This window comes from Ictidomys tridecemlineatus, chromosome X (assembly GCF_052094955.1).
Source record: "Ictidomys tridecemlineatus isolate mIctTri1 chromosome X, mIctTri1.hap1, whole genome shotgun sequence".
NCBI lineage: Eukaryota > Metazoa > Chordata > Mammalia > Rodentia > Sciuridae > Ictidomys > Ictidomys tridecemlineatus.
The window spans coordinates 57,840,449-57,852,955 of record NC_135493.1 but is presented as its reverse complement, the minus strand read 5'-3'; the positions used below and the strand labels follow the sequence as shown (position 1 = coordinate 57,852,955).

The following is a 12,507-nucleotide window of genomic DNA, read 5'->3' as shown; positions in this document are numbered from 1 at the left end:
CCAGTACTCTTTTTCCATGTAGGTTTCATTTCAATACACTTTCATTTCCTTTGTGCCTGAAGAAGTTTTTCCCAAGCCTAATTACACTGAGGTGCTTCTGCACAGCTCATTCCAGGCTGTTTTTCTACCTGTAGCTGTTTCCACCGGATGTTGATCTGTTCCAGGGCCCGGGAATTGTCCATTGACAAGTGCACATCAGAAATGGCAAGTTGGTGTGCCAGATCATTCACCAACTTCACTCCATCTTTCATGGGGGAAAATTCTTCTTTGAATAGCTGGAGAACCAGGACCAAAGTAACACAGCAGAGAGTGGGAAAGAGAACTCATTAGTCATTGACCTCAACTCTTTCCTCTTTACCCAGGTTTTCTTTCAAAAACACAACTTAGGAGCTTTCCTATTAGGGCAACAAGAATAAGTGTGTGTGGCCACTGTTCTCATACTCATCTTCTATTCATCATAGAAAATCAGAGAAAAACAGTAGAAATATAGAGGAAACTACAGCCAAGCCAGTCCCAAATCTAGCACATAAACCAGAAGAGGTTCATTTGTGTTCCAAGACAATGATGGAGTCTCAGCAGGAAGAACATTATCGGGAATCAGGAAAGCATCAGGCCTCAGATGTGACTATAATCAGGGGAGAGGTCCTGCATACCTTAATAGCCTGGATGTGCTCTGGAAGTGAATCAATGAAGAGATCCCCAATAGGTTCCCAAGTGCCTCGGACTCCCTCAGCTTGTGTCAGAGTAGTGCTTAATTCCTCCATTGCCCCTTGGATCTCCAACAGCTGCTCTAGAGTGCGCTCAATATGACGGTGCTGGTCCACACAGCGGGCTGTCAGTTTCTCCCATAGTTCGCTGGCTACTGTCGCCTGCTTCCATACAAAGCGGCTAAGATTCTGGATCCGTTGTCTGGGGGAGGTATCTGCAAGTGTAGACAGGAAGCCAGATTACGCTAAACAGGCCAGAGCAGCCCAAGAAAAGACAGACATCCTTTTGTATAATGTGTGTGTACAGGTGCATGCTTGTGTACATGTTTGCATATATATTCATACTCACATAAATACATATTTTACATGGTTGAGTTCCTTTTGCACATTCAAGTTTCTTTTTGAAATTAAACTTTATTTTGAGATTATTATACATTCTCAGGTAGTTGTAAGAAATAGTACAAAGATCTCACGCCCCCTTTGCCCAAATGGTAACATCTTATATATAACTATAGTACAGTATTACAACCGGAATTTTGACATTGACACAATCTACCAATTTTGTTCAGAATTCTCACTTTAGTTCTATACAATTTTACCACATGTTGGTTCATGTATCTACTACCACTTTGGTTTCTCCTGCTTACTATATCATCACATTTTCTTCATATTTTAAAAAATGGGCAAGGTGGGGCTGGGGTTGTAACTCAGTGGTTTAGCGCTTGACTTGCATGTATAAGGCACTGGGTTTGATCCTTAACACCACATAAAAATAAATAAATAAATAAATAAATAAATAAAGATATTGTGTCCATCTACAACTAAAAAAATATTTTTAAAATGGGCAAGGTAAGTAGTAAAATATGTCAGTCCTATCCATATGACCCTGGGATGGTTTTTGTATTAGTGACTGCTATCCACTTATATCTAAAGGAGGAAGGCATTTTATAAAATTCCAGCACGGATAATGTTGGTATAAAGTGCCCAGGTTTTCTTCCTAGGCTCATAGTTTGTAGATCTCTTCTTCCTCCTTTAGACTTCTCCTTGGAAGAAGATTCAGAGCCCTAAAAACCCAGGCTAATTCGAATTGTCTTGCTTTCTTTTGCTCATGTCTTATCTGTGACCCATTGGGCAACAAATTAAGTACTAGCCCTCCTACTGTGAGGCTAGAAATAAACAGAAAGGGAATAGAACTGACAAAGGGCTCAATTAGTGAAGGCTCCTCTCCAAGATATTTACAGCCTATCTCAGAGGGTTGAGGATTCTTTTTGGAGAAGAGGGCTTGCTGGGCCATCATCCCTTGGCGATTAGACCTAGTCACCATGGATCCTACCCTGCTTCCTTATAAACCACTGAGAGTATCCCTCTCCATCAAAAGAGGGGCTGGAAGCCATCAAGGTTGTTCTCAAAGAGCTACACTCAATTTTTCTCTCAAAGGTCATTGCCTAATTTTTAAGATTTTAAAAAGGTTTTTTTTAGTTGCTGGTTGATTAGAGTATTGCTACATGTCCCTCTAATGTTGGAGTAAAGTAGTATGTTTGTTGACTTGTTTTTATGCTGGGGATTGAACCCACTGGCACTTTACCATCACTGAGCTATACCCCAGCCCTTTTTACTTTTTAATTTTGAGATAAGGTCTTGCTAAGTTGCCAAGGGTAGCCTTGAATTTGCAATGCTCCTGCCTCAGCCTGCAGAGTTGCTAGAAAACAGTACATTTTGAAAGGATCTACTGCTACTTTTACTCACTGTTAGTTTGATTGATTTGAATGTTTTAAAATATTTTCATGTCTCATTAAAAGGCTTCATGTGATATTCCAGAGAGCCACATACAGCTTTGGCCCATATGCTGGTGATCCCTGTTCCAGGTCCTGTCCTCTTTCAGCTTTTTCTTACAACATGAATCCTGCTTCTTTCCAACTTTGAATTCATGGGAGAAAACTAGCCTCCCTTATATGAGAAAATGAGTTTGGGGAAAGTAAGAAGGTGTTTGTTTAGTGGTATATAGTTCAAAAAGAAGCGGAAAGAACAGAAGACCACTTACCTTTGCTCTCAGAATGAGGCTCCTCTAATTCTTCAAATGGGTGCTGGGACAGGAAGGCCTGAGCTGACTCCAGCACAGAGTAAATATAGGGGCCTCGAGATTTGACTTCTTCCATAAAGGCCTGTGAAGTTTAGCAATGTGGTCAACAGGAAAGGAAAGTCTTTCAATCACTTTAAATTACATTCTACAATTAATAATCTTTCTTCTTATCAGTACAACTTGATTTCTTGGCATTACCAAATGTCTTTGAGTTACTAGACCAAAAAGAGGTATGGTCCTCCCTATAGGCAGAAGAATAATTCTAACGCATGAAGGTCTATTTAGTATGAGATGAGTCTGGCTGTGTCACAGGATAAAAAGAAATGTGGGGATCTTGTTTTACTGGAAGACTGAGAAAGTCCCTTTTAAGAGAGAGACTAACAGGAATAAAAACAGGATGGGCAGAAATTATATTCATTTTTGTAATTTTTGTGAAACACAGAGTACATATATCAGAAGTGCATAGATTGATAAATTTCCATAGAGTGATTCCATCTGTGCAACTAGTACTGAGATCAGGAAACAGAACTCCACCAGCATCCCAAAGGACACCCTGGTGGCCCCTTCTAGTCACTATCTCATCCTTTCCCCTAAAAGGTAACCATGATCCTGATTAATCACCAATTAGTTTTTTGCTTACTTTCAAAAAAAGTGGAATAATACAATATGTTTTATTTTTATATTTGGTTGCTTTTCACTTAAGATACTGTTTGTAAATTTCATCTATGTTATACCATGTAGTTTAGTTTATTTTCCTATTGTATTATATTCCATTCTGTTTCATTTTTTTTAAAGAGAGAGGGAGAGAGGGAGAGAGGGAGAGAGGGAGAGAGGGAGAGAGGGAGAGAGAGGGAGAGAGAGAGAGAGAGAGAGAGAGAGAGAGAGAGAGAGAGTTTTTTAATATTTGTTTTTTAGTTATTGGCGGACAATTTTGTATGTGGTGCTGAGGATCGAACCCGGGCTGCACGCATGCCAGGTGAGTGCACTACCGCTTGAGCCACATACCCAACCCATTCTGTTTCATTTTTAAGAGATATTGTTATTTTCTGATTATAGAGGCAATATATGTCATAAAAATATTTAAAATTTTAGAAAATTATAATCAGTAAAATTAAAATGAATTCCAATTTCATCATCTAGAGTTAACCATTGATAATATTTTATATAGTTCCTTCCAATGTCAAGATATATATACATATATATATATGCATACATATCTATATACATTTTCATACAATTGAGATTCATCTGAATGTGGTTTTGTATCCTATGCATTTTCACCTGATATCATATTATGTTCATTTCTCCATGATCCTGTTAAAACTAAAGGCAGGATTCTAAATAGGACAGAAAAACTTAGTCTGTGAAATACTATGCACAGACTAGTAGGTCTGCATACAGCCTCCTGTTGATTTGGGTGTCTAAGCAGAGCTGGGTGCCTGTCTATCAGTGTATTATGGAAGGGACTCCTCCCATGATGAGAGGCTATACAATATGGCCTCCAGGATTCTAACTTACCGCATGTGTCTCCTTCTCCTGTTGCACCAGGGCCACATCCCCTTGTAGGGGCAGCTGAGCTGATAACTCCTCATCCTTTTGGCTGAGCCAGTCAATAATTTCTTGTAGAGGGAGCTGAAGCTTTCCACTGTGGTCTGTGAAGGCCTCTAGGCGAGCACTGCACACAATGGATAAGACCAGTGTTGTTCAATCTTCTTTTTAAGTCACAAAACATATTTTTCTCAAACAAACACTTATGTGGAACTTTAATATATAAAACATATTTAAGAGTAGCTGCTCTAGCTGGAGTGAAAGGACGCCCAAATCCCTCCTTCCTACCCATCCACAGAAGCTCCTGAGGCCCCTCCAAATGGATCACAATACCAAAACCAATGGGTCACAACACAGGTGGTCAGATAACCAAAATTCAAATAGCTTAAATGTCATTTTTTTGAATGTCAGTTACTTCAGTTGAATGCTCATCATCAGGCTGGGAAGGGAAGAAAACTGAGCAGGGACATTAGGGATGACAGCTGTTCCCTTCTCCCCCTGGAAACATCTAAATCACATAAAACTGTTCATCCATAGAGGCTGTTCTAAGCCTGCCTTCTAAGCATGAAAGGATGTGGGAAATGGAAAGGGTAAGGTAGATGATTGATCAGGGCCACACATATGTGCAAGGATGCATACAAATATAATCAGCCTGAGGGACCCAAAGGATGATAAGGAGTATTGGCTTAAGGTATAAGATATGGAAGAACAAATGTGTACCATATGATCATATCTACCTCCCCTTACCCAGCAAATGAAACATGAGCTGAGGTCCCAGTGATAGGAAGTTAGAGGCTAGTCATGGTTGAGTGTAGCCACTGAGCCCATTTCCCTTAGTTGGCAATAACAACTATCTTCATGCATTGCTTCCCTAACCTGGGCTAAGCCCTTTACCTAAATCATTGATTCAACTAATTCTCACAACAACCTTATGGGATAGGCATCACTATTGCCTAGGGAGGTTAAGTAGTTGGCCCAAAGTCACACAGTTAAGAGTCACTGGTAGTGCTATGATTTGAACCCGGGTTATCTGACTTCAGGGCTGGCATTCTTTCATCTTCTCCACATTGCCTCACCCTCACCAGAGCCCACCAGAAGCCAGGAGTTTGGGCTTTGATAATGGGGTGGAGAGGAAAAATGTCAGGCACACATAGAGAGGTAGGGGGAAGAGAATAACATCTAAAAATTGTCTTCAGGCTCTTACTGGGTTTCCCTTAGCTGGGCTGAAAACTAATGGGTAGGAATATAGGGCAATAAAAATGGGAAACAAACATGAGACCCACAGAGATAGAGGATAGCTATGAGAGGAAGTGGAGGAAGGGGGAATAATTTTCTTCATTTATGCATCAGCATGTTTAAGTTTAGAAAACATTTCACATTCTATTTGAATTCTCATGATAACACTGAGGTAATAAGGATAGATATTATTCCTTCACTGATTTTCCCCCTTAAAACAAAACAAAACAAGTAGAAGCTAACATTCTGAGAACTCAAACAACTTATCCAAGGTGACACAACTACTTAAAATTGAGGCTCAAATTTAAATGTCCTAAAGAATTTAGGGTTCTTTCCCCAGTGCCAGAGAAGGAGGGGGAGAAATTATCTTCAGGCTCTTGCTGAGTTTCTCTTATCTGGGCTAAAAACTAATGGGCAGGAATAGAGGGCATTAAAAAAGTGGATAGTAAAGCTGAGAAAAGGAGGGGACACAGGCTTGAGAGGAGAATGACAAAGTACAACAGCTAAAGAAACCCAAATGCTGTCACAGCCAATTCTTTATGGGTACCTGTTTCTAGGGGCCAGGCCTTACCGGAGGTTGTGAGACTTCTTTTTTATTTCATTCCAACACAGATTCATGGCTGATGGTTCCAGGGGGTCAACGGCACCAATAGACCCGTTCAACAGCTTTGGACTTAGGCAGGGAACCCTGGCACCATCCTGAGAAGGTGCAGGGGAGGTGACAGCAGCTCTAACCTGGACAGAAACACAGACATCCTTTGATCCCTGGAGTGTGCCATGCCTTCATCTATGTCTAGCCAAGGGTGGAACAAGAGTAAACAACAAGAGAGAAGAGCTGGTCCCAGGGTTCAGAAATCCTATTTTCTATGGGTGTGTTCAGAGGGTGAGTTACAAAAAGAGTCTGTGACTCCTATTTATTGCAAGGCTTTCTCTTGTTACAGGTCAGTCCATAGAAATGCTGACTACTATTATTACTACTCTTATTGGAAGTTCTGCCAGGACCACTGTCCAGATGGGATTCTGAAAGAACTTTTGCATTAAGTAAGAAGCTGGTTGGAATTGCCCAAATGCTGACAACCATAGCATTCAAATTGAGCCATAGGCTCATATTTCAGGGTCCCACAGTTTAACTAATCTTCTAGAAAATAAAGCTGAGAGGCTGGCCCAAAAAGATTCAGAGAGGAGGCACTGGGGATATAGCTTAGTTGGTAGAGTGCTTGCCTTGCATGCACAAGGCCTTGGGTTCAATCCCTAGCACCACACACAAAAAAAAAATATTCAGAGAGGGAGCAGAACAACCAGAGCTGTCAGTAGTATATATTCTACTTCCCAAATGGACCTAGACCTTTATGTGGTCTCTTCACTTTCCCACCTGTACATCCCACCAGTCAGGAAGGTTGGAAATCATCCTAAAGAGATGGTTATGAAGATGAGTATGAACTAAGAGAGGACTTAAGCAGCAATCTGAATCCTGATCTCCAAAGGACTTTGACCCAAAGTCAGCAGCCAAGAGGACAAGCCATGGAACTTACCAAGCTCTTGCCTTGGGAACTTTGGCTCATAGTCCATTACTTGCTCTGCCATGTACTAGTAGGACCCTATTAGGGTATTGTGGGGGTTGGGGGAAGGGAAGTTATGCTATATAGCCTTTAAGAAAGTAGCTACCCATAGCACAGTCCCAAGCCTGCCTAGCCAGGGATCAGGATAGGGCAAGGGAAAGGGAATTAGAATAGGAAATCTCAACTTGAGCTGCTCTTCCCCAGCTAGAGACCCTTAGGCCTGCCTGTCTATTTTGCTGCCTTCCTGTGGAAAGAAACTGGCTCTGCTAGTGGCTGAGACTCCTGTAATCTCCCCTGCCTTTAAACCATACTTTGTCCTCACACAAGATTCTCCAGGCAATCTAGGAAATCAATCATCTCTTTAAAACCACAGCTCACAACCACACTATGAAAGCTAAGTGAGGGAGCTGCCAAGCTCTGGGGACCACACTCAGAACTCAGCCACCTGTGGTTCCTGACCTGACCCTACCTGTGCTGCCTGGGGAGTCCATGGCCAGATCAGGCAGCTCCATGATTATCTCTCAGCAGGAATCCAGATCCAGTATCTAGTGAGCCACAGGCAGGCAGAGTCCTGATGAGCTCTGAGCAATCCTACTCAGGGAGGCAGGAAGAACTGAGCCAGGCCAGGAGGTGGGGGCTGTTACCCTGTTTGTTTATTGACCCCCCAGGAATCTGGAGGGGGCGGCTATGTCAGGGCCTGGCTGTTGAATCAGAGCTTTGTTCCTGCAGAATTCCGGCTTGCTCCCAACTGGGCCTGCCACACCAGGGCCAGGATTGCCCTCCCAGGCTGGCAAGGATGGCAGGAGTGGGACTGGGCATTCCATGGTGCTTAGGAGGGGCATACAGAGAGTAGCTTCTGTTGATTTATTTTCCCTTTCCATGGAAGACACAAAGGGCTCACTCCACCTCCAGGTTCATGCCATCCTCTAAGGGAAAGGATCAGACCTCTTTGGTGACAAACCTCTGGTAAGTAATTTCCCCAAGGCCTGGCAGGATGATAAGTTTGGGAGAGAGACAAGCCTTCTCCTCAACTCAGTAACTAACTAAGCTTCCTCAGAGGCAGTAAGGAATATATGAGGCACACCTGTAGACAGATCCATGGGATGGCAGTAACAGGAAGCAGGGACAGCCAAATGCCTTTTAATTTAATTCTCATTGAATGAGTGCAGGGGCCAAAAGATTCATTGGAGCCCACTGTGAAAATATGGGAGTGCCCTTCCCTGACTTTGAGAGAGAGAGAGGATTGAAGGAAGAGTCATAACATTGAAATTTCTCACTGTACTCTGAAGACAGAGGAACATGGATGGTCTCTGGGCTTCCCTTTGGAGCTGTTCAGGAAAGGGAGGGGCAACAGAATCTAGCAGCTCCATGCAGGGTGCCAGTGTCAAAGAGGTTCCTGTAAAGCCCATGTTACCCTTGGTGGAGGCCAGGGAAGCCCTTTCCCATAAGTCACTGACCAAGGAGTTGAGCCCCTCCTGGAAGTGGCTGCTCTTTTCCATATCTAGCAGACTTGCCTGGGAAAAGGTTAACATTCCTGAGCTGGGTTCCCACCCCTCAGCACTTAGGGAAAACACTTCATTTTTACCAAAAAGAGTTCTGTTCTCATCCTCATTTATCTCCCACAGAGTCTTCTGGGCTTTCCACAGTTCCACATTGTTTCCATGCTGAGGCCCACCTACAGGAATAGTTGGAACAGCTGTCTGACCCTTTCTAGGGGTTTTGGGTGGAGCCAACTGTGGTGGCTAGGGGATGATAGGCCAAGAGTGGGGAGTGGCTCTAGCTCTTAGATGCAGCTTCTCTTGTTCTGGCATAACTGGGCTCAAGCCAGTCTCACAGAGTCCTCTGAGTGAATATACCCCAGAGTTAGAAACAGTCCTTTGTGACCTAGCCATAACCAAGTTGTCCTGGCTGTCCTGGAGGAAGCACCCATGATAATCTGGGTTCCATCCATGTTAGCTTTTAATTCCCTCCAGCCGTCTTGGTTTCCTAACCCCCACCCAGCTCCCACACTATTCTCCAGCACCCTGTTTTCCCCTCTCCCCCAGTTCTCTTTATACTCTCAAGTCCCATCTAACAGAGCCAGGCACAAAATAGGCAAATCATGAAAAGTAACTGTTTTCTATTTCCTTATCAATTGCTTCTACTTCTGGCTTTTGTGGCCAAGATGTCCACTTCTCACACCCCCACTCCCCAAAGGGCTTTCTACACATCCCTTGAAACTTTGAAACAAAGGCTGTGTGGGAAGAGAAACTAAACCATGGCAGAAAAGAGTAGTTGGGATATACCATTCACACTCACAAAATAAAGTTCTCAGGCCCCCCTGCCTAGGTGTTGAAGCCTGGAATGGGTGAACATTGAGCAAATCAGCCTTTTAGAAGGGCCCAGGCATCTCAATTTTGCAACCCCATGAAAGCCCCACTCCAGGAAAGGGGTAGGTAACTGGCAGACTCATAAAATGACCCTGGGTTTGATAATATGCTAGAGCTAGAAATTTCTCTCTGGCTAGATGTGGGAAACAATTCAGAAGGACCTGACCTTCGTGTCTCCTGGACCTGGACCTTCCCTCATTATCCTCTACATATAGGCTCCCCAGAACCCACATTCTTCATCCTACTTTCTCCCTCCTTTCTTCTCCCTGTACATTTAGCTGCCCTTGGTACCCTAGCAGTGACACAGCACTGCAGTCCAATTGTGAGACTCTAGGAGACATAGTACTTGCTCACATCCCTGTGGCCCCCAGATCTCAAAGCAACCCAAAGTATACTTATGCATCTCCCTTCAACTTTCTTTGGACCTCCCTCATCATCAGAAAAGATAGATGCCCTCTCTAGATTATTGTCTTTCACTTAACGTCTACCCTCCTACCAGCATACACATACAGATATATACACTGCCATCACTGTGTTAAGAAGGGAGAAGAGAGAGAGAGGAGAGACAGGTATGAAATCAGGGAATTCTAATCTTGGCTGAGCCAGAACTACAGGGAATACTGGGGACTTGAGAGGAAGAGCCAATGGCATGAAAAAGATACCTGTAGAATGTGAGGTATATCACAAAGCAAGGGAAGGCCTTGATTTGTCCTAGGCAATGCCTTGAAGGTCCATGCTATTCTTGAGCCTCCCCAGATCTGTAACTCACAGTGGGCCTTTTGGCTTGCCCAGCCCAACACCTTCCTTGCACCATGCCCTCAATAAAAGGCCTTATCAGTGATAATGGATGGACCTCAAAGAGACCCCATGCTATCCAAAGGGTTTCATGCTTACAGAGAACACCCCTAAGCCTTAGGAAACATGGGTACCCCAAGGACTCACATAGATTCCATGTCCACTCTTTCTCCACAGGTCTTTCTTTTATTCTTGGACTCTTACCTGAGGCTGGGTGCTTCGGAGACTGCTGCTCTGATGGAATCTTTCAGCAGCCCGCCATTCATGACATCGTGGGAGGGTGTAAGGGCATCCCTGCATGACCATAGGTTGCATCAGAACCAAGGCTCATGGGGGGTGAGGATGGGCAGTAGACTGACTTTTGAGCATTAAGCACCTGGAAGAATAACAAGAACAAATTTAGAGTCAAGACTAGAAAAAGTCTGTGAATTTAGCACCTACCCACAAGTGCCTTGATCAGTTATGTAAATAAGTATTCAAAGCTTACTGATGATCTATTAATCCTTTCTTGGCCACCAAATGCCATAAAATGCTTTAATTATTGATTAGGTCATTATTTATTATTTACATGCTAGCTTGATGCCAATGATACAAAGATGAATTGATGCTTGAGGTAGGGAGGGTAGGCAGTCAGGTAAACTAATAATTATAACAGAATGTTCACATAGGCAAATGTTACAATCAAGATTGGACTGGAAGGCTAGGGGAGCAGAGAGTGGGGAACAGATAACTCAATTTGAGAATGTGCAGATTCAAAGACACTCTATTTGAGATAAGTCTTGAAAGAAGAGTAGATGTTTGCCTATGCAGAGAGGAGAGAAATGGAGAAGGGCATTTCTAGCAGATCAACCCACTTTTGCAAATGCTGATGTCACAAAAAGGCATAGAATGGGCTTGGGTTGTGGCTAAATGGTAGAGTGCTTGACTGGCACATGTGAGGTACTGAGTTCTGTCCTCAGCACCATATAAAAATAAATAAATAAAATAAAGGTATTGTGTCCATCTACAACTAAAAATATATTTTTTAAAAAAGAAGACAGTATATTCAGAGAACAGTGAGTTCAGTCTAGCTAGAGTTTAGGAGGAACAGAGAAGAAAAAGTCATGGAGCCTGATCCTGAGGAGTTCACATATAGAGAGAACACATACAGGGAAAATAGAGACTATGAAGTGTTATTTTCATTGTAATAGATGTATTTATGGGATTGAGTAAATAGACAGATGAGGGAAAGATGACTTTTATCCGGTAAGTTCAAGCGCATTCAAGAACAATGAATATGCTTGAGGTGAGTCATGAAAATGAAATGGAATTTCCAATAGGCAAAGAAGATAAAACAAGCCAACCAGGCATGGTGGCACATGCTTGTAATCCCAGCAGCTCAGAAGGCTGAGGAAGGATGGTCATGAGTTCAAAGCCAGCATCAGCAACTAGCAAGGCCCTAAGTAACTCAGTGAGACCCTGTCTCTAAGTAAAATACAAAATAGAGCTGGGGATATGGCTCAGTGGTCGAGTGACCCTGAGTTCAATCCCCAGTCCAAAAAGAGAAAAAAGATAAAACAAAAAATAACATTCCAAACAACACAAAAATAAAATGTGGTGTGTTCAATGTGATCAGAGGACAAGGTAGGTACTTTGTGTGGTGTAGCAGGAGATAAGGCTGGAAAATGAGTCTCTGGCCAGATTAGGCCATGCCTTAAATGACAAACAGAGGATTCTAGCCTTTATCTTGAAGACAACAGGGAGGCACTTTGAGCAGTAGAATGACATAACCAGAATTTCATTTTATAAAGAGTCCTCTGCCTGCCTTGTGGAGTGATTCTCCCAAGGGAAGAACCCATTGAATAGCTGGTATAACAGGCAGGCTATGAGGATAGAGCAGGCAGCACAGCTTGGCAATACATAAGAGATAAAATGTATTTGGCTCAGTGATCAAATGGATGTGAAAGGTAAGGGACATGAAGGAGTTCTTAATTTGGGAGCTGGATGGACAATACTGCCAACAGCAAGAGAGGGAAGACAGGAGAAAGAGAAAATTTGGTATGCTAAGAAATCTGAGAATAGTGTTACATAATAGCTGTGCTTATAAGTTTTAGGTGTCAGGAGCTAAGCTTAGAAAAGGAGAGTTTTGAGCAAAACTTTTAAATGTACAAACCAATTGATGGTTTAGTGAATATATACAAATGTACACAAATGTGATGAGCATGGGTGGCAAA

The 12,507-nt window shown here is 42.8% G+C and overlaps 1 protein-coding gene across 3 annotated transcripts in view; it reads right to left on the bottom strand.

Annotated features, from left to right (window-relative positions):
- Drp2 (dystrophin related protein 2) overlaps nucleotides 1–10,609 on the bottom strand; it is a 31,376-nt gene extending 20,767 nt beyond the window's left edge. For 2 of the 3 annotated variants that reach the window (XM_040283537.2, XM_040283539.2), the window contains exons 1-6: nucleotides 10,499–10,609; nucleotides 6,143–6,306; nucleotides 4,306–4,462; nucleotides 2,749–2,869; nucleotides 654–922; nucleotides 129–275 (exon numbers count right to left, since the gene is read on the bottom strand). In XM_040283537.2, coding sequence (XP_040139471.2) covers nucleotides 129–275; nucleotides 654–922; nucleotides 2,749–2,869; nucleotides 4,306–4,462; nucleotides 6,143–6,306; nucleotides 10,499–10,609 — 969 coding nt within the window. The remainder of the gene's footprint in view (nucleotides 1–128; nucleotides 276–653; nucleotides 923–2,748; nucleotides 2,870–4,305; nucleotides 4,463–6,142; nucleotides 6,307–10,498) is intronic. The other variant, XM_040283541.2, reaches the window with a different exon arrangement.
- Between the last annotated feature and the right edge of the window lie 1,898 nt (nucleotides 10,610–12,507).